General features: G+C 47.9%; 1 protein-coding gene across 5 annotated transcripts in view; it reads right to left on the reverse strand.

Moving 5' to 3' along the window:
* CENPC (centromere protein C) overlaps positions 1 to 22,863 on the reverse strand; it is a 1,046,742-nt gene that overhangs the window by 938,758 nt on the left and 85,121 nt on the right. For all 5 annotated transcript variants that reach the window (XM_085636509.1, XM_085636507.1, XM_085636508.1 and 2 more), the window contains exon 3: positions 5,244 to 5,320. In XM_085636509.1, the coding sequence (XP_085492635.1) occupies positions 5,244 to 5,320 (77 nt within the window). The remainder of the gene's footprint in view (positions 1 to 5,243; positions 5,321 to 22,863) is intronic.

The raw sequence follows: 22,863 nt of genomic DNA on the forward strand, positions 1-22,863 counted from the left end.
TGCCATTAACACAGGACTCCTTTGTGGTACCAAGCATCCCCCTTGTTTTGGTCTGTAATCACATAAAATACTGTCAAAGGAATGATTCTGGCAGTGCCACTGGAGCCACCATGGGTGACTATCTATAGTTATATGACCTATTCTGTCTTACTGCCCCTCTCCTTAGTTTTGGTGCATAGGTGAGGCCCGTTGGTCGCTGTCCCTCCAAGCGCCAGACTGCCGCTTTGAGACAACTGGAGGTGGGAATCTTGGATTGGATAACAAAGATAAAAGCGCAACATCTCGCTCATCCACTTTTCAGAAGAAATCGGACATTGCTGTACAACCTACAAGATCATACACCGAGATCGCACCCGTCCACAAGAAAACTCTGCTGCTCCAGCTCCGAAAACGACACCACACCGATCATGAAACATCTCATCTTCAAACCAATGCCAAGACAGCCATCAGAGGCATACTCAACTATAGACGCCCCAGAACCTCACTCCAGATCCTGCATCGTTATTGCAAATCAATTGCCCCTTTAGCCATCGACTCCAAGCACTAAATATTCCTCTGCGACCTCAACTTCCACCTTGATAACCATAATGACACCAACTCCACCAACCTCCTGGAAGCATGAGAAACATCAGCCTCAAACAGCTGGTCACCCACCCCACACACACAGCGTAAGACACACGTTGGACCCAATCTTTAGAGCTAGAAACAGAGTCAAGTAACAACCATGTCACTAAACTCACCAGAACGGACCATGCCATTATTCACTTCACCATTGCATGGTCGCCGGGCAACAACACCAAGACTCCAAGTTCCTCCCACTGTAACTGGAACAAAGTGACAGAGACCCAATGGACAGACGCCCTCAACACCACCAGAGCCAACACCACAACCTACCTGGAAGAGGCCATCCAGAGCTTATCTGCCTGAATCTCCAACTGCACCGACAGTCACCTCCATGAAGCCTGCCAATATGGGCAGATCCACTAAACATGCCAGGTGGTACACACCAAAACTCAGGACTATCAAACACAAATGCAAGCAACTAGAAACCCCACAGACCACACCACCTTCAAAGTCAGCTCTCAACAACTACCATCAACACCTCAAGGACACAAAAAGGAACACCCTGACAGACTGCATCGAGGCAAACACAAAGCACACAAGGAATATTCAGCATCGTCAGAGAGTTATCCTACACTTCAGTCACCAATAACACGGCCACGCCCTTTCCAAGAAGTCTGCGAAAAACTAGCGAACTACTTCCACAAGATATCTGCCATCTATAGTAACTTCAATCCCCAATGACATCGACAATCTCATCTCATCCTAAACTGCATCCATCATCATGAAATTGAACTCCACTCAGATGCCTTAGTAATGTCGGTTATCTAGAGAAGGCGTTTGATTCAGTAAGATGGGACTTTCTAAATGCAGTCATGAAGCGGATGGGCTTGGGCGAGGGATGTTTTAGATGGGTACGATTGTTGTACACTCGTCCCCAGGCACGGCTCAAGATGGAAGGGGTCATTTCAGCATCGTATGGCATTCATCGAGGCGCCAGGTAGAGATGTCCACTGTCCCCTCTCCTGTTTGCTTTAGCCATTGAACCACTAGCAGAGTGCTTCCGACAAGAGGGTGAAGGTCATGCTCTACTGCTTAGGGAAGAGAACATATAATTTCCTTATATACCGATTACTTATTATATTTGGGTGATAGACGCCTAGGGGTGGCTCATGCTTTGAAGATCTTGGAGGAGTTTTCGGGGTTAGCGGGCCGCAAGATAAATACATCGAAGACCTGTATTTTACCTGTAATATGCAAGAGACAGCAACCAACTGGTTTTCCAACGGAGCTTGCCTTATCTCTGCAGTCTTTCAGATATCTGGGTATACAGGTATTTCATACTTTGGAGGATCTTCAGAAAGGCAACCTAGAGCCAGTATTTAGGTCTCTAAGGGCTAGCGTACAGTTCTGGTGCTCTCTGAAGTTGCTGGTACTGGCTCACATAACCTTGTCAAAGATGATTATGCTCCCAAGATTCGTATTTCTTTGAGAATCTGCCTGCGGTGTCTCACACACTTGGCTCAGTGGCTTGGACACCTGACTGCGAGACCTATTCTGGGATGGTAGGCAGAATAGTGTTTCTCTGGGGGTACTGAGGAGGGCTCTGGAAGATGGGAGGGGTGGGGGGGTTTCCCGAATTTGATCAATACTATCTAGCTTTGGTTCTGGTAAAAATGTGTTGCGATGAAATGGGTTGCAGGGATGGGCCTTGCAGTGGCAGCTAGGGAACGAAATGTGGGTGTATGGGCTAGAGCCGAAGAGAGAGCATTGATGAGAGATGACGCCTGAGCAATACGCCGTCGCCCATTGGCAGAGCTTTGGCGGAAGTGTTGGGAGGTTGGGCTAGTAGGGGAGATGACGTTAATGGGGATATCATCAGTGAAACACAACAAGATGAGCAGGTTGTGGACCCCCCTTGAGGCATAGTACTTATTTATTGCAAAGTAAACTAGAAGAGAGATTGGCCCATTGCCCCTCTCCCCCCCAAACGCCTCACACTACATAAATTCATGACCATAAGAACCACTCCCCCTAAACAAAACAAGGATACTTTAGACATGCCTTTAGGTAAGAGCCCCTGGACAACACTGTTCTACATTTAATCGGTTGGCAGCGAGGCACCCACTATGACTTCCTGGGATCCTTATTGGAGTAAATGTCCGCAACACCGTGCCGATAGTAGCCGCCATGGAAGTGCACTCCAACTGACCACACCCGCAACCCATGCATCGTTCTGGGCAGAAGACTCACCATGAAGCGCCAGGTCAACGCGGTCTTGTCTGCCTGCTCCCATACACTCTGCATGCTCGGTAAAGTCTTCAGATGGATTCCCACTAACACCAGGAAACTGTTGCGCAAGCCTTCGTCACTAGCTTGCCAGCCTACGGAAACGTACCCAATGCCGGAACCACCACCCAACTCCTCAAGAGACTCCAGACCATACAGAATGCAGCGGCCAGACTCATCTTCAACTGCCTCCAACAGACCCACATCACTCCACACCTCAGAAACCTCCAATAACTCAAACCCCAAAAGAGATGCCAGTTCAAGGTACTGGCACACACCTACCAGGCCCTCCCTGACCAGGGTCCAGCATACATCAAACACCGCCTGAACTTCGACCAACCTGCCAGACAGCAGCGCTCCGCCTCCCTCACCCTTACACACAATCCCCACATCCATCAAAGCCCTCAGTAGAGGTCGTTCCTTCTCCTACCTCAGTGCGAAGTCCTGGAATGACCTACCCCTATTAACCTGCGAACATCACACTCGCTCGCGAATGTCAGAAAGCGATTCAAGACCTGGCTTCTTAACAGAGACCAGGGAGATCGCTTCACCTGGATGCCCTCAGGAATTAATTGCCATGCTATACAAGCACTGATTGATTGACTGATAAAAGCTCTGACACTCCTGCTGCTCTTCATAGGGGTGTGAGGGGAACACTTGCTCCTAAGGAAGCTTCCCACTTTCCCTTTCGCCCCCCCAAGCATCCTCCCTGTATTCTCCTACCTGCATTGTGCTATCTCCGTAGGAACAGCTACCCCTTGTGTACTAGATTCTTGCTAGTCACCATCTAACTTACTGTGGCTCTCTATTTTCCTTCCCCTAGTCTGCAGGTAATTTTTCCTTACTGTCCCTTCCCACGCCCCGGGTTTGTTCCCACTACCAGTGGTTGCCTTGGGTGTTTGTCAGGGCCAGAGACAAGAGGAACTAAGAGATATCCATACTGCTTCTTCATCTAAATTGTGGCTTCAAGTCCCTCACAACTCATGTTAGTATTGATAATCAGGAGGTTCTAGCAGGTACAGCAAAAAGTTAATGTTGAGCTTCAGTCGATTTCTGCACCAGATCCTCAGAACCCAGTCTGAAACAATAAGGCGCAAGTCCACTTGATGAAATCCTATCTTATGCAAAAGACAAAAGATACGTGAAATAGGAGGGAATCAAGGGTGATAAAAGGAAGCTCCACATCAAACAAAAGCATCACTTTTGGAATCCAAGGGTGGAGTACCTTTGGAAAACTAAGCCCTGTGTTTGTAAGTCGAGACCCAGTGATCAATCAGAGAGGCCACCATGGAACAAGTTTTAGTTCCCATTCATGGTTGGGACAGATCAAACTGCAGTGATACTCCTTCTCACAAGTTGTGGTGCAGAAAGGGAAACCTCCATGGTCCGATACTCAAAAAACAGATATCTTACAAATGCTGTGGCCTCAAGACACAGTAGTCTTGTCCATACATTGCTCTTCTTGCTGACAAATTACACGTCTATTGTCATATTTACTTCTTCAATCCTATTAGTCAATGGAACATCAACAAACTACTCTGATTACTCATCTTCCTGAAGCTGGAATACTGGTAGGGTTATCCCTAATGCCAAGTCCTGCTGATGGAACATCCGTGAAGGAGCAGCAGCCTACCATGGCGGAATATGTCACAAACATTTTTAACAGCTCACCCTTGCAAAAAAATCCTTCCTATGTTCATCATTCAAGACTGAGCAGTGCGTTGAAACACATCAAGATTAATTCCAACATATCTCGCCTCAGAACAATTTTCACTGTTATTGCTGTTCTAACTGCATTGTTCTCATATGAAGACTGGCCTGAGTGAGGAGTAAAATGGGCGGGCTATCACCCTTGCCAGTGTTAGCTGCATGGATTTTAACTGTACCCTTACTTCCCACAACAAGATGTCTGAGGGCGGCAAGAAAGAAGGCAGAGGTCAGATATCCCGGTCTTCAAGACCCGTATTGAATACTCCACTCTAATCATTTGAAGGGCTAAATTGTGCAAGGTAATCTCTTTACACCTCTTCAGGAAGATAAGACGTGACACAAGCTAGTGGGGATGGAAAAGGATTAGCGGTTTGAAGCTACTGGGTTGGAGTCTCAGGGAAAGAAACAGTATGGCGGCCTCTGGAAACTACATGTGGAATGCAAGTACTAGCTTTTGCCTCTGTTTGTGGGAGTCTACAATTCTGCAACCTGGGAGTAATCTTTCTAATAGTGGAAAAACAGTGAAATATGATTTTAAATAACTATGTAATTTTCTGGAGTAAATTTAAATTGAGAGCAATGCGCCTAAGTAACAGCACAAACTACGGGTGTTGATTCCGTCACTGGCCTTGAAGGAGCATATGAAAATTGGCCAAAGTAAAAATGAAATGGATGTGGCTTACTTCTATCCACAAAGAAATTCTTAAATACGTCCCTCGAACTGCTGTCAGCCCCATGAGCAGGTGGGTTTTGTTGCGCACTGCAAAGAAAAAAATACACTGTAAGAAATGTAAATAGAAAAAACATGCAATTCAAATACAAGAATCAATACATAACTATTTACATGTATTTTTGACTGCAGCGATACAGTACAGATGGTCAAGAGGCTGAGATACACATGATTCATTAATAACCGCTATGTTTGAGACATTACCTCAAGAAAACAAGCACATTTTGGGAATCCTGTCTAATGAAATGGGCTGGAAATATCAAGGATAGAGGGTAAGGTAATATGAAAATGTGTCTGTGGGCTGACAATTTGATATACAACTTGTTCTGTACAATGTTGAAATTCGATAGGGTGGTTTGGCCAGAAACGTTGGATATAGGGACGATCTTATGCACACAGATTCTGCCATTTCAGTGCCTCGCTTGCACTGCATTTGGATCCCACCAGTAATGACCTAAAATTAACCTCAGAACAAGAGGTGCAGGATGCACTCTTTGGCATTTCATTCACCAAGAAGTTCTTTACCCATTCTGGCATTGAATGGGTGCCTGTTCGGTTGTTGAGGTATGTTGGTCCGGTGTTGTGTAGCGCCTTGTGTGCGTGAACGAGAAGCTTGAAGGTGCTACATTTAACAAGCATAGGCATAGCAAATAGGTCTAGCCTTTGGGACCTTATAAGTATTTAATTATGCAGCACAATATCCTTGGTGCAACATCAACTGTTGCATGGATAAACACTAATGTCCCAAAGGCGAGACCTATTGACTATGTTTTTTCAACTCTCATACGGCATTTGACCAGTCTGCAATTCAGCTTCTGTGTCCGTTGATTTAAAATAGGCTATAATGGCCTGTCAACTGTGACGTAGCCCCCTGCTGTTGAACATCACTTTTTATCATAATCTTACGATCCTCCAGTGTGGTCTTACATAGATAGATTGAGTGCAGCATTGTTTCAGGTCCTTGTCCGCATAGCCAGCAAAGCTCCCGTCCCTCGACACGTTGCCGTGGCAGCAGATGTGAGAGTGAGGGGAGGCACCCCAGGCGATATTTCAGGAACCTCCCTTTGATATAAGCATTAGACCCACAGCAGAGGTAGAGTTGGGTTTCAGCGCGATGTAGCTGGCTATTGTTATCCAACCGTGGGGTCACTTGGAGTATGCTTCTTTATCAGTCGGCATTGAAACTTGCATGGTTAGTTTGTTCACCATTGTTTTAAATTTAAAATAGCTGATCTGTGTGTCCCATAAAGAGTTTAGACCAAGATTTGCCAGTGACGATGCAAGGTAGGCTCTAGCTGGCAATTACCTGCCATAGATGATATTTGAGAGTCTGTATGCCGACATGTTTTAACTTGAAGTGCATAGAAGGATAGGGAGAAGGGGGATCTTGGAATGTAAACAAGGTGTAGGTGACTCGGAGAGAACGGGCAGGGTCTCCCAAAACGTCACAGTAGTACAACTAGGAAAACATTGCGTTTATAAAGATCTGGGTGGAGAAGAAGCTTAAATGTGTGCTATGAAGTGTTACTTTTTAACATATACACAGGTGGACTAAAACAGTTTACTTTCTACCTCAGTGTTTCCAAAAATGTAGGTGATGCTTGGTTGGTTGGAAAGACCAAGCAATAAATAAAGATGCTTTTAGATTCTGTATTTATCTGGTCACATTTTCTGCGATTCAAGGACAGAGGTCAATTAGACAGAGGTCAAATTTCAAGCTATTTCTTCTGACAAATTACTGCTCACTGTTTCAACATGTGGATTTGTGTTTACAAACTCCTCACTTTGCAGTCACAGAAAGAAAAGTATGTGATAATCTTGCTGGGGTAGAAGAAGCGTGAACGGAAAGGGGTATCATCTTTTCTAACCCAGAACACAAGATAAATGCCTGTGAATGAACTGTACACATTCAGCAGTTAGGAAAGCAAAAAGGAAGCACTTTTTGTAATTTTGAAGTGTGATGGAATCAAATATTTTAATATTTCCACACATCAATTGTGTATAATATAGTTTATCAGTAAAAATGCATGGGTGTGCAAATTAAGTGGCCCTTTAGTGGAAAATGTACTATCTGTGAATGACAGTGTGCTGCCACGCGATGCTTTAGTTACATTAAAATGTCTCCCGCCTCATGTCTGTTAAAGCTAGGTGGGTCGCAAATGTTTGTCGCTCTAGAAATTGGGTTGTGGTTCTAAAAGGTTTGGGAAGCACTGTTGTACATCATTTAGAAGTTTGAAAATATATATAATAACTTGGTTTTATAAATTAGTGACAGGTTCAAACCCCAGCAAAGGCGACTCAAATCTTGAATCATTCAGAGCTACATGACATATCATTGACATGGGTATTAGCAACACCCTTTGTTAGAGCGACAGTGAGCACTTTAAAGAAATTACAATATATTCCAGACCTTTATCAAAATTCATCATAAAATCAGGGTTAGCTGAAGGTGTCACAGAAAATATAGGTGCCTTTGTAAAAAGCCCAAAAAATATTATGGTGATTAAAAATGTTTATAATTTCCAGTATTGTTATAGACAGCAACGCATGGGTCTAAGCTTGTTGGGTTAATCTTAGCTTGATATGTTGATCCAGTTTGATCTTTGCACTTAACTGTCTTGGAATTAATCAAAGCTTTGGATCTCTGTTTCAGAGATGTCTGCATTCTAAAGTTAGCAGATTCCAATAGCAGTAAGCGAGCACAGTGGATTCATGCACTAGCTGCACAGGCCTCCGATTATCAATCATGAAAGGATGGAAGGGTGAGTTGACTCTGCTAAATTTCAAATTCACGGCTTTCAAATCTCACACAGTTGTCAAGTGAGTGCTTAACCATCTTGCGGGCTTTAATCACCTTCATTCATTCGACCAACCATATCTAGCCTGCTCTAGATGGGAGTACATGTATTGTATTTGCTAAGCAATGCGTGGAAAATGCACATACTGCACCAAAATACATAGAGATGTACACAGTATATTGCGGTTCTGAAAAGAAGAATGCAGTAGTGCAGTTTTGATTGCGTGTAGTTCCGCCCTGAACCTCGCAGAGGAAACAGAAGTCAGACACCAAATCTAATGAGTGCAAGCCATGACCTGAAAGCAATCCACTAAAAAGAATATGAATCCAAGCAGCTACTCTGGGTACGATACTAGGGCATGGGCAGACCTCCTGTATGAGGTGGGCTAGTCAGAGAGAAGTGCATGGACTCGTTAGCAACTTCAAGAATCCGCCACCTAGGCTAATGCATGAATGCTAACCAGGCTGACCCTAGATTAGGCAGGATGAAGCAGGGTGAAGGGTGATGCACTTTCCTTACTAAAGTCTCAGCTCTTTATTTTAACTTGGATTGGAAGTTTGCATTATTTATATGAGCAATCTACACTGCATTTACTACCATAGAAATAAATAACCTATTACTTATTGACAGACATAGGTTAACCATGGCCATACAACAATGCCTAAAGGCAAAGCGGCCTAATTGGAAAAGGGCAATTAAATTTGAAAATAAAGTTGAATATATAGCCGGGCTAGTTGTAGCACAGTTCCAAACCACGACAAGAGGTCAAAAGAAGAGTTATACTGGCTAACCTGGCAACATTCCATCCTGTCTGGTTGAGCATCTACCGACTTGGGAGCAATTGTCTGGTTTACTGAGCTGAGCGCTAGGTGGCGATTTTTGTGGAGATCTATTGGCTAGGAGTTCGAATTTCAGAAAGAACAGTATCTGCCTAGCGGGGACGGGATACTCCATATCAATAAGTGATTAATAATTGTAATACCTATCTACAGGATTTAAATGGCCGAGGTGCGGGATGAAGCTATCTATAAAACAAAGGTATTAATATTAATAGGAGTGTCTGAACAACAACAGGGGAATTGCATGTAGTTTTTAGAATGAGCTTAAAAAACACATCTTTATTTACAACTCGTTGCCAGGTTCATAGAATATTTATTTGCCTGAAATAAGCTCCATGTGGTTTCATCCAGTTTATGCATGGAGGTGTCTCTGGAGGATAAAATAAACACTCGCGCTCGGTACACTGTAAACCCCACTGCAGAGAATTAATTCAAGTTTTGGGCTTGTTTCAAAATGTATTCGCTCCTCTGAAAAGCTAGCAAATCCCCCCCTGGGGGTGCGTCCACTTCCCCAGGCCGCATGAGAACGACACAACACTGCAGCCTCCACAGAGGGTGTTCCATACACACAACCACTTGCTGTAGTGCTTTGTCCACTTGTAACAGAATCTGGAGAAGGCCCGGGAGGGAAATGTCAACAGAGGAAAGAAAGCAAACGCAACCTGGGGGCCGGGTTCATCCTGGAGTGGCGCTTCCGGGAAGGGCAATGTACTTCTGGGGAAATTGGGCGCATTGTTTGTGCAGAACAAACCGCTCTTCTTAAAGAGGCGATTAATCCCGTCAAAGGCAATTGCCACAAAATTAACTAAATGAATTTATGAACATGAAAAAAAGCCCCACAGCTTATCGGCACAATGCCGGCGCTGTCTGGATGCCACAGTGAAAGCCAGGCGCACGGCCAAATGCCATCCCATATGTGAGGAAGCTGCACAAAAAGTGCCGCAGGCCTAAAAGTGTCCCGAAGAACTGCTAAGGAAGACATTTCAAGCATGACAATCAGGGTGCTTACACTACAGCTGGGCAACGGGCACTGCGGTAAATTTACCACTTTCTACAAATGACTGAAAAGAACGATGTCAGTTTTAGCATTGTCTCTTTGAAGTTTTTTTGCGCCCACTTAGAGCAATTGCTTGTTACCCTGCAGCATGTTTAAAGGTTATTGCACAGGGACAAACTGTAGTCTCGGGATTAGCGTCTTCTGGGGGTCCCAGGCAGCTATTTAGAAGAAGTCTTTTAACCTGGCAGCCTCCAATAGAGGGTTGGAGGCGAACGATAACTAAACAGAAGCACATCACACAAATCACCGTGCATAAAGCATGTCCCGGGTCGAAACACAGAAAACACAGCACTTGACCCATGCATTCTCTGAAACTCTGGGGAATGCAAAAGAAGTAAAAAGAAAACGCTTTAGTAAACATGTCCCAACTACAACCTGGCCTCGGATGTGTTTATTTTATTTTCGTTCCGAGTTTGCGTACCGTGTGTAGTAGAGGTGACACGTCAAACAGAAATGTACTATGAAAACACACTGCAAGGGTTAAAACAAGTTAAACACAAGGGCGCGTGCCTCGCGCTTAAAGTTAAACAAGAAGCACGAGCAAAAAGTGGAGGCGAGTGGTGCGTAAAAGTGAAAGTAATCACGGGCTGCACTTAATGACCCGTGACGGAGGAAAGCCACATGGCGGCTGCACGCGGGCGTGAACGCAAGCGCTAGGCCACCAAAAGCCTGTGGCAGCACTTTGAAAACTCACACACTAAATTTCTCTCCGAGCAGCGCATGCGCTGGCTCAGCGAGACCTAAAAACATCATTATGGCTATCCTAAAAAAGGTACAGCAATATGCTATGCACAATACCATTCCCAGATGGCTGCCCAGTAAAACCACTATAGGTGGCCATGTCCGAATGGCATTGTTCTACCAATCCAAGATGGAAACCACGTTGATTTAAATGTGGTGGCCACCATGGAACATTAAAAAATAAAAAACATTTTGCTCACATTTCTGTGATGGAAAGTTATGGAATCTGTGCGGATCCACAAACTTCCACCCACCCAGCATTCCCAAAAGTCTCCCGATAAAAATGGTACCCTACGGGGGGCTTGGCTAAGATGGTGGCGTGAGCGGACCTTCTTCGATTATGCTCCGTCCCCGGCAGGCCTAAAGCATTGCCACAGCACCCGATCCACCGAGATTCCAGCCCCCGGAAGATCCCTCCCGCAGCGGAAATCAAGTGCTGGCCCTGGGGACTGCAGAAGCATAGGCGCCCCCCCCAGATACAAGCATTTGGCGCCCAAGACTGCAGGAGCAGGAGCTGCGGCTGGCCCACCTTGCTGGATTTTATACGTGAGAGCAGGTGGCCTGGAAATAGCCAGTGGGGGCCCTGCAGCTACATCGGCACCCGCTCGCAGGGAAGACGTGGCACACCCGGAGGCATCATACCGCAGGACATGGTCTCGCTGGATCCCAGGACCACGAGCAGCAGGCCTGAGAGCAGACTGCCCGTAGACGACGCAGCAAGGCTGACGGAGCCCGCATTGAGGATCTATGGGGGTTAGAGGTTGCTTCGCCACATAGTAAGCTCCCCCCTGCCAAGAAGTCGGCGATATGGCCTAACGTGGCATTACCGCCCTGCAGAAGACTGTCTGCACCTGCACTGGTGGTGTGCCCCACAGAACCACTTCCCCAGCACAGATCTTGGATTAGGGCTGCCTGGGGCCCACTGAGTTCCGACAGAACAAGATCAAGTCATGGGGGTGAGTCTCAAGTGCCTTTGAGGGTAGCCTGCCCCTGCAACAGCACAGCCGGGACAGTGTTGGACCACAGGAAACGATTGCATCACACCACCGTACACTTAACAGCCCAAACTCTCACCAACCTCATCAGCGCTCCGAAGCAGGATATATACATGAAGACAGAGAAGGCTCCCCTTCGTCGCTGTCACTCCTGTTAACATTTCTGCGATCAGCGTCCAATAATTAGCTGCACACACACTCTGGCCAAAGGCCTTTAAGCGCCCGCTTCCCTGACACCGGATACTCCCTTATCTCCCTCCCGTGACTTTGACTTGCAATTACTCAAAGGCTATCACTTGGGCATAAAACTTTGTGTCATTATGATGATCCCCCAATTCTAGTGGGGATCGAAACGTCGTCGACCTTTGCCTCTTGACTCCAAACTGGCTCACTTGATCTTCTGTGGAGCATAAGATGTTTAAATGTGACTGTTTGAAATTTGTATTCCTTCACAAAGTCACCTTATACTTAAATGCCTGAGGTCTGGAAATCTGCTTACTTCCAACCTTTTACACATGTAATTTAGCTTTTTGTCCTTCAATAGTTTTATATTTAATAAATGTATTGCTTCTCCACTGGGGAAAATAAAATCACAGGGCTTATTTTTGTTCTGTGTACCATTGTTCATATACCCTTCCTGGAGGGACCAATGATCCTTATACTGACCTGCAACAGCGCGCAGCACCGACACGGTAAGCCTGGGGGTGAAGCGGACTCCGGCGCCGTGAGGGGGGTGAGAGCGGGCCATCTCCACTAGCCCCCCGATCTGGGAGATCTCCGCACCACACATACAGGGACATCTCATAGATGGGGGCTGCGCTCTGATCAAACTCATGAGGATTGTCATACCCAGACGCCCCTGGGCAAAGCAGGACCTCTGCCGGCCTACACAAAGCTTTTCAGATCACCACTGGGCTCTGGGGATCTCTTGCTACAGTGACCCCTGACACATTCAATGGCATCGGCTGCCCAGTATCCCGCCCTCCAGTAACACAACGACTCTACGTCCTTCAACTCTCCATTCAGAGTAGCACCAGGACACAGCCGGGCCTGAGTGAACGTGGACCTCTAGAGCGGTCCAGTGCACGCCTGGATATAGGGTTGCCTACAGAATTTTAATATCTGACACAACACCCTTGATTGTGTTGTTTTTGTACCGTTTTTTAATGAGGGTATGAAGAATCAAGCAGAGTAGTGTTGGTCTCTGAGAGCCAAATTGTATTTTCTAGTGGTGCTAGTTATGGGTTTTGTGCAAATTTGTATCCTGACGCTCTAATGTATTGATCCTTCTTAATGAGATGCTACTGGATATAAGTCAATGGCTTTGGCTATACTGTAAAATACTATGACCCATGATGATTCTTCGAGTTGTTACACAAGTAATGCTGCAATGTTTTTAAAGAACTTTTATGGATTTTACTGGTGATAATGTTTTTATGCCAACTGTATCCATGCAGTATCTGCTGAATAAATATTCTGATAATAAATTACAAAGTATGATTTTCTAAAATTAGTCTGGATCTCCTACTTGAGTCGTGTGTCCATTATTGATCACAGTTTTTTTCCTAACTGTTTTTATTAACACAAAGTAGACCAGCATTGGATGACATATACATTTCACGTGATGGATTAACATTTTTTTTTTTTTTTTTTTGAAAAACCTTTATTTAAAAATCAGGACACAGCTATTCAGCCGACAACCCGGAGGTTCGGCAGCATCGATAATTAGAAACAGTGATGCGTCCCCAGTACAGTACAAAGAGAAGTGCAAAGGTTCAATTTTAAGCAAACACAAAAACTCACAACAAACCCCAGCAAGGCAAGAACACTAAAAACCCATGGTGAGAGCCCCCAGGGGAGCCCGGACCCCACTCATCCACCAGTTACAAGATAGTGTAAGGAGGAAGAATGGGGACTGCAGAGGCCCAAATAGTTCATAAACCAGACTGTGCTGGAAAGAAGGTCAGGGGGAAAGCTGTTCCTCGGGAGGTTCCAAATCAGGGGCAAGACATATTCCCCCCCTGTATTGATTCCACCGCCCCCAGATGGCGTGCCACTTCCGGGGGCGGCCTCTAGAGCAATAGACCGTCTTCTCCCTAAACATGCTCCAGTCCATGTTCTCTTTCCACGCAGTCAGTGTGGGGGGCCCCGAGGAGCCCCACAATCGCGCGATATCCCTCTTAGCGACCATGTTACCCAGAGTCACTTATTGGGTCCGCGCCTCATCGAGGTCAGTGGGCCCCCAGACATTCAGGAGACAACACCGCGCCTCCGGCTGCACAGCAATGCCCGTCACCTCCCCCATAACTGCATGGACTCTCCTCCAGAATTCCACAATGACACCACACTCCCAAATGATGTGCAGGAAAGTACCCACCATACCACACCCCCTCCTGCACAGGCCGTCCTCCGAGAACCCCATGTGGACCAGCCTTGGCCCCGTCACATACACTCAGTGCAGTATTTTAAGCTGCACCAGCCTCAAACGCGACGGGATCGCAACCTCCTTAGGAGAAGAAACAGCTGACTGCCAGTCCTCATCATCCAACTCGAGGCCATCCCTAGTCCACTGGTCCCTCAGCCCCAGAAGCATGTCCGCCCGGACGTTTATCAGTTTCTTATATATGAGCGAGATCGTGCTCTCGGGCATATGGCCATCAAGGACCCGGTCCTCCAAAGGAGAGGACTCAGGCACCTTCTCACCCTCCACGAGGACTGATCGGAGGGCGTGGCGCATCTGAATATACCTGAAATACTCGGAGGGCCCCAGCTCATACTCAGTCTGCAGCTCCTCAAAGGACTTCACCTTCCCCTTATGCAGCACATCACCCACCCTGGAGATGCCAATCAGGTCCCACTTATCAAATCCTTTTGAATGCCAAAGCCTTCCCAATCTCTCCGATTCAAACAACGGGGTAGCGAGGGTGAGCCTATCCTTCCAGCCCAGCGAGTCAGTTGCCATCTTCCACACCCGCACTGCCACACCGGTGGGCCCCGTGAGGGACGAGTCTAGGGACCGCGAGTACAACGCCCTGTAGTAGTTACCACCACGCAGCAACCACCTGTCCATGGCATACCCAGGGCTGAGGGCAGGGCCATAAAGCCCATGATTGATCGCGCTCAGCTGTGTGGCCCAATAGTACCGTCGGATGTCTGGGAGCGCAATGCCCCCGTCGTACCATGGAAGTGTCAACTTTGCAATAGCAATTCGCGGCCGCCCATCCCACAGCAACGTCCGTTGGAGGCCTTCGACCTCCCGAAAGTATTTGGCCGGCACCCAATCCACGGTATTCTGTAAGGCGTAGAGGAAGCGGGGAAGAGACATCATTTTGAACAGGGCCGCACGCCCAACGAGGGAGAGCGGCAGCCTCCGCCAACCTTCAACATCGCGCCTCAGGCGTGCCAGGGGGGGGAGCAGATTCTTCTCATAGCGCACAGCAGAGTCCATGGAGATAAAGATCCCCAAATACACGAAACCCTGCTGGGCGACCTGTATCGAACATGTTCTAGGGATCGGTGGAACCTCGCCACTAAGAACATACAAGTACGACTTGCTCCAATTGATGACGAGACCCGAGTTCCTACCAAAAGATGTGAGTACGTCACAGACCACTATAAGTGACTTCTTAGGTGAGGCAAGATACAACAGGATATCATCGGCATAGAGCGCAATACGGTCCTCGTGTTCAGGCGACCACCGAAGGCCCCGTATATCCGGGTGCCAACGTATCCACGCAGCCAGCGGCTCAAGGGCGAGGGCGAACAACAGAGGCGACAGGGGGCAACCCTGCCGAGTACCCCTCCCAAGCTGAAACGGAGTCGACGCCCGACCATTCACCACAGCACTAGCTAGCGGCCCCTCGTACAGCAACCTCACCCAGCTCACAAAACCGCGGCCAAAGCCGAACTTGGCCAGCACGGCCCACAAGTATGCCCACTCCACCGTGTCAAAGGCCATCGCGGCATCAAGAGACGCCACAATAGCCGGTTCACGCAGCGTGCCCGCCCTGGCGATTACGCCATGAAGACGCCCAAGATTCAACGCTGTGTTTCGGTGCGGGATGAAGCCGGATTGATCCGGGTGGACCAAGTCGCCAAGTACCCTAATCAAACGAGTCGCCAGGAGTTTAGCCAGAATTTTCGGCTCCGCGTTAAGAAGTGAAATAGGCCGATATGAGGCGCACTTATCGCGGGGTTTACCCTCTTTGTGTAGGACCACAATCGACGCCAGTCGCTGATCCAACGGGAGGGTCCCACCCCCCCGCGCCTCCAAAAACATGGCGCGCAGGTGAGGGGCGACCCTATCCGGGAACAGCTTGTACAGGTCGATCGGCAAGCCGTTCGGTCCCGAGGCCGTACCCGAGTTTAATGCGCGGATAGCCCCCGCCACCTCGTCGACCGTTATGTCATCATCTAAATCGTCCCTATCTATAGCAGAGAGGCAGGGCAACTCGATATCACGGAGGAGGTTACACGAGTCCTCGGGCGGCCTATCCGACGCAGAGGCATAAACCCTACAAAAATAGTCCGAGAAACACTTTACAATCCCCTCAGGTTCCACAATCTCCTCTCCCCTCTCTCCCGTCAACTCTGGCACCACTCTATTGACCTGTTCTTTTTTGTCCAGCCACGCCAGGAGTTTCCCTGCCTTATCACCAACATCATACAGTCGGCCCTGCTGTTCCCTACTGAGGGTCTTAGCGGCGTTCGTCACCAGGTCTTTATACTCAGTTTGCTTCAAACAAAGCTCATGCAGTGAGGACTCCGTAACCTCCCCCTCCATCGCTCCCTCCAGAGCCGCGATCTCCTCCTCCACCTGCAGAATCTCGCCATCTCTACGCCTCTTGGCAGCCACTACTAGGGAGAGGGCTTCCCCCCGAAGCACGGTCTTAAAGGCTTCCCACAGCGACACTGCCGAGTCCACGGTTCCCTGATTGTCCTTGAAAAAATTATCTACCTTCTTGACCAGGGCGCTGCGCATCTTGGGGTCTCGGAAATACCACGGGTTGATAGGGGCCACCCTTCCTCCTCCCTCCCGACCTAGATCCAGCCGGATCCACACTGGCGAGTGGTCAGAAATACCGCGCGCCATGTGCCTCGCCTCGGATACCAACGAAGCATGCGCGGCCAGAGTGAGCAGGTAATCAATCCTGGAAAGGCTACCATGTGCCCCAGAGTGGAACGTGTACTGGCTCTGTGTGGGGTGCCGGAGCCTCCAGCAGTCTATCAGGCCAAGCGTGTCTAGGAAGTCTGGAAGCCATTTCTGAGCCCCCCCTGTGTCTCTGGGCGGGTATCTATCCAGCAGGCCGGAGCCAACCGCGTTGAAATCCCCTCCCACCACAAGCATTCCCCCCGGGAGATCCAGCAGGGCCCTACCCAGATCTGCAAACGTGGAGGCCTGCAGGGCCGGCGGGACATAAACCGAAACTAAAACCAAAGTCCGTCCTTCCCACCGCCCCGCCACCGCCACAAACCTCCCCCTATCATCAACAATGGTGGAGTCCACCTCAAATGGCAACGAAGCTCTAACTAGGATGCCCACACCCCTGGACCCAGATGAGAATCCTGAATGTGCAATGAATTTATACCCCTTCCTATTCAGGGCATGGCACGTATTACCTATAAGATGCGTCTCCTGCAGCAGGGCAACATCCGGCATTGATCGTTTCAAGAGTTGCAAAACAATCCCCCGCTTAATGCGATCCCCCAACCCATTAACATTCCAGCTTATAACACTTAAGCCCCTACCCCCCATCCTCAAACGGAAAGAGGCCCACCCCACACCCGAGGAGCCACCATGGAACAGCCCTGGAAATAAGCATCATGCCTTGCAGAAATAAACCCCCCAACAACAAACCCAAAATCCCTGAAACTCCCCCCACCCTGCACCCCTGCTGCAGCTTACAAAGCCCCCCCAACTTGCAGTGTGCCTGTCGCCCTACAAAACCAAAAGTCTACAAAAAGTACCCTAAGGGAGGAAAAGAGCACCCCTCGTCCTCCCGCAACCCTCCACAGTTACTGCACTCTATGCAAGTCTTCAAGTATAGTCAAATCAAGTCAGACCGGCTCCGAGATGCCAGCCCTGTCCATCCCAGCCACTGTCTCCATCCTCGGCAGTGTCGTCCCCCGTCCGTCGCCGGGGCAAGGCGTCCAGCCATTCGTCGGCCATAACAGGAGAGTCAAAAAAGAATGTCCGATCGTCGTACACCACCCGCAGTCTGGCAGGGAAGAGCATGGCATACTTCAGGTCTCTTTCCCGGAGCCGCCGCTTCACCCCCAGGAAGCCCTGTCTCTGCCTCTGCACCTGCTGGGTGAAGTCCGGATAGAAATTCACCGACGCGTTCTGGAAGGGGACTGGGCCCGTCACCCTCGATGCTTTCAGAATAGCGTCCCGATCTCGAAAATGAAAGAGCCGGGCGACGATCGGCCTCGGCGGGGCACCCGCCTTGGGCCTCCCGCCCGGCACTCTATGGGCCCTTTCCACCGCAAAGAACTTCCCAAGTCCCTTAGGCTTCAGATGATTAAGGACCAAGTCCTCAACAAGCAGGTCAACCGAAGCCTCATCCGAGGACTCCGGGACCCCGATGACGCGCACATTGTTACGCCTGGCCCGGCTCTCAAAGTCCTCCAGCCGGCGGGCGACGAGATCACTCTCGGTCCTCAGCTTACGAACCTCGGTCTGCAGTTCCGTAACATCATCAGTGAGGCCCGTGGTCTTGAGGTCCAAGTTCTTAACCCGTTCATTCGTTTTGCCCAAGTCCGCACGGATCAGGTTGACATCCACCAAAATGGCATCCACCTTATGCGCCAGGGCCTCAAACTGTCTCCCAATCGAAGTCTGCATCCCTTCGAGCGCGCCCATGACATCCTGTAGGGAGAGCTCCGGGGCCACAGGCGAGTCTTCCTTCTGGGCATCCGGCGCCTGGCTCGATCCACTCGGTGATCCCTTCTGCAGAGCATATCGGTCCATGCTGTTGACTTGGGTATAAGTTCCCCGCCTGGTAGACTTAGCCTTCAGCCGATCCCCTTCTGCTTTGCCCGACATGGTTGACTCCAAGCAGGTCGGTTCAGTTAAGACAGGTCCCTCTCAAGGAGAGGAATAAGGAGTGATCAGTTCTGCCGTGGGCCGCCAGAGTAGCCTGCAGAGCGTCCCTGGGGTAATAAAGCCACCCAGAGCTCTCCAGTGGCAGGGCTGACAAAGGGAGCGAAATCGAAAGTGAAAGAGCGGGGACCTCCGTCCGACAGTTCACACCTCGCCTGGCCGTTGTTGTTCAACTAGGAGTCGGGCATCCAGCCAACTCTAGCCCCTGGCTTCCCCGGGAGATAGGCCGCAATCTTCCGCCAGGCGTAAGTCCGGTTCCCGGTGGGCGATCCGACCGCGGGTAGCATCAATCACCTCCCTGACCAATCATCTACACGATGCCATGCATACCGACAGGATTAGAGACAGGATAGTCGACGGAGGGCGCGAGGGTCTCGGGAGCTCTGAGCTCACGCGGCCATCTTGGTCAAGCGCTAGGCTCCTCCCTCGATGGATTAACATTTTTGATATAGGTAAAAGTATTAAGCCGTATATGGAAAGCATTTGCGTTTAGTAGTACTTCAGGAACAGGGTGAATGCCTCCCCCCCTTGCCACGTTGACTCCAAGTCAGGAGGAGGTTCAGTGTCTTTCAGGCCAGTGGGTCATTGCTGCCAGTCTCCTCATTTTCAACCTCGAGACCGTAATATCTTAACCATGGGGCCCAGCTCCTAGTGAACGTTTTGCAGCAGCCCGTGCCTTGTATGTCACTCTTTCCGCAGCCATGTATAAATCCCTGCCCGCCCTCCATTCCGCTAGTGTTGGAAGGTCTGGGGCCCCCCAGTGTTTAGCGATGTCTCTCTTGGCCACTACCAACCCCAGGTTGCATAGTAAGAGTCCATGACGAGGGAGTTAAACCTCAGTGGAGACACCCAACAGCACATACATGGCGTCTCTCTTTATGCAGGCTCCCATTATCTTTCCCAGCTCCCCCAGTATCTGTCTCCAGTATTGCTCTATCAGGGGGCAGTCCCACAGTGTGTGTATGTATGTACCACACTCCATTATACACCATAGAAAGTTAGGCGTATCCGCCTTCCTCATGGCGTGAACGTGCTCTCTACCCTATCAAAGTATATTCTGTGCAGGATTTTATACAGCACTAGCCTCAGTCCCAGTTTAATTGTGACCTGCCTAGGGTGCATTGGGGTGGCCTCTCAGTAATGTCCGGCAGCTGTCCAGTCGTGGTTTCCCACTTGGCTCATTAGCTGGGTCATTAGCTTATCTGGGATATTGTTAATTAACGTTTTGTAGGTCCACAAGATTGATTTATATGGAATTTCTTCTTGTAATATCCTACCATCGAGCTTGAGTGGGGCAAATTCAGGGATAGCGGTGGGGTCTATCGCCTCTGCTTTACAGGCATGCTGTAGCTGCAGATATTTGTATCTCTGAGAGTTGTGCAGTTGGAATTAGAATTGAAGTATATCTCCCAAGCTACAAATCTCCACCATGTCCCATTGTTAGAAACCTTGGAGTTTGTTTATTTCAGGCAATTTTGCGCCCTCCCACAGTGGTGTCACCCTAGTCCATTTCTTGTCCCATTTCATCTGTCTTTCCACCCCTTTCCACGCCTCTATGACTGAGTGGCTGGCAACAGTTCTCTGATCCCCTTACCCCTGTATATGTAGTGTAGGTGTGTTCGCTCTCGGAATTGGAGCCGTTTCACGGCGTAGGTGGGGAGGTCCCTGGGCATGTGTCCCCATTAGGTTACAACTATCAGGTGAGCCGCTTTGTAGTAAGCTTGTATGTCAGGTAGGGATATTCCTCCATTATATTGATTACGTTGCAGTGTCTGCAGAGCTATTCATGGGTGACGCCCATCCCAGAAAAATGTACGCAGTTCCCCTTTGATATTAGTGATCACTGTTGTGCAATAAATGTCTTACAATCCTCTGTGTTAGGCCTAAGGCTGCTGCCCACACTACCACTAATAGAGAAGTTTGGGTTTTACATTGAGCTCTGTACACTTTTGGGGAACCTGGCAATATCATATACAGAGCCAGGTTCCTACATAGGGTACTAGCACGAAAAAAATAATAATAATCTAAAACATTCTACTTTCGCAGTTCAAGACGCGAAGGGGCCTTCTGGCCTGCGCACAAAAGCTTCTAAGTCTTTGCAAACAAGGATATCAAACTAAATTCTGGGACCTAATTACCTCAAGGTGATTTCTGTAGCTTTGACTTTGACCTCCAAGGCTTCTAGAGGAATGCTATGCTTGTTGTAAGCCTTTTAATGGAAATGTGATCATTTTTTTTCCAACTTTAGTAAATGCAAGTGTGGTTAATGGTGGTCACTATACCAGAACTCCATAATAAGCTTTAAGGAACAAGGGCTTCCTAAGGTGGCCTTTCTTGCTTTTTTGGTATAAGGCCAAAGATCCCCACTTCTTCAAGGTATAAGGGGAAGCCTAGGTACATAAAAAAATATCCATTATCTCAAACATGAGCTGAACAGCCTCAGAGAACTGTTTTTAAATGTCAGGAACAGAAGATAAGTCACTTTAACCCCTTCAGTGCCCGCCCCTTTCCCCGCCCAGTGCCGGCCGTTGCATTAGCGGGCGGGGTCTATGACGAGCTGGACTCGTCATGGGCACAGCGCCACCGCGGCCCATGACGAGTCCAGCTCGTCATGGGCACTGAAGGGGTTAAAAAAAAAAGTACATCAACATTTTCTACAATTCTCACAAAGCATTGATTTGGAAATATGCAGATTATTTCTTTAACTATAGAAAAAGAGGTTTAAAGTTAGGTTAGGTATGCGGTATTCAGCTTTCTGTTTCTATCATTACTGTTACAGAGGAACGCTAAAGATACACACAGGATAATTTATTTGTAACTTTCTAAATTCTGTACAACCTCCCCAAATGCGAGTGATACAGATACTACTAAGTTAACGTCTGGACTCTCAACAGATCAATATAATCTCACAATTTATGAGGCTTTACGAATGTCTCCAAATGGCAAGTCAAAAAGCACAAGAATATAAGTGTAATCTCTGACATTATAAACATAAACTACTAAAACCATTGACCACATCCCCTGAACCTGATTAAAAAACTGGTAAACGCCCTTAAGCAAATCCCTAGTGGAGGGGGGATTTAAACAAGAGTCACAGCAAAATGTGCTGCCACAAAGTTAAAAGTGAAATTAATACTGCACTGTATCACACCCCTGTGAAGCTTCACACGCCAAATCCCAATAGATCAGAACGATGCTGGAGGGGATGCAAGGCCACTGGGACATATTGCACCTGTTTTGGGAAACTATAGATATACTGCAAATCAGTACCAAACACTATAGAAAAATGGTGAATACATCAGAATCAAGGTTCCCAGTATACACAGTTTAAGCCCCACCAAATAGACAGCCCCCTTATACTCGAGAATTGGCAGGCAAGGAAAACAAATACATGACATAAATGTAAAAGTAAAGCACATAACTTCCCTGGGGTTATTGAGGGAGCGGGGGTATGGATTGGATATTTTAACCCAATGTATTTATCACTATTAAGATGCACTTTTTTGCGTTTTTTTTAAACTGTTTCCAGGATACTTAAGACACTTTTGACTTTTCACACATTGGTAGCAATACAATGAAACAATATTGTAAGAATGATAAAGCAAAGTTTGCCAGAATGGGAATTCAAAACAAAAATCAAAGTGATTTAAACATGGAGTCTAGATGCAATGTGACACCATAACATGGAAAATACCTTTTTAAGATGGGCACTTGGCTTTACTGCCTTTCACACTGCTTATGTGAAAAACAAGAATGTGTAAGGCCCCTGGACAAGCAAGGCTATCTGACTTTGCCAATGCTGGTTTGTTTTCTTTTCCTTTTTCTTTTTTTTTTCTTTTTTAGAATAGTTTACATCATGCAGGGCGTAATAAGACAAGAAATAAAGTGAAATGTGTTATTTTAATTGAAACTGGAATTATGCAGCAGGAGGAGGACCAAATTATGCGGAAGGGTTAATTAAATTATATGACCAGAAAAAGCAAAATGTGCGTCAAAACGTGGTATTTTTTTGGGCAGTACTATTTCATTATTTCTTCCTTA

Source organism: Triturus cristatus, chromosome 2_1, assembly GCF_964204655.1.
Source record: "Triturus cristatus chromosome 2_1, aTriCri1.1, whole genome shotgun sequence".
Classification (NCBI taxonomy): Eukaryota; Metazoa; Chordata; class Amphibia; order Caudata; family Salamandridae; genus Triturus; species Triturus cristatus.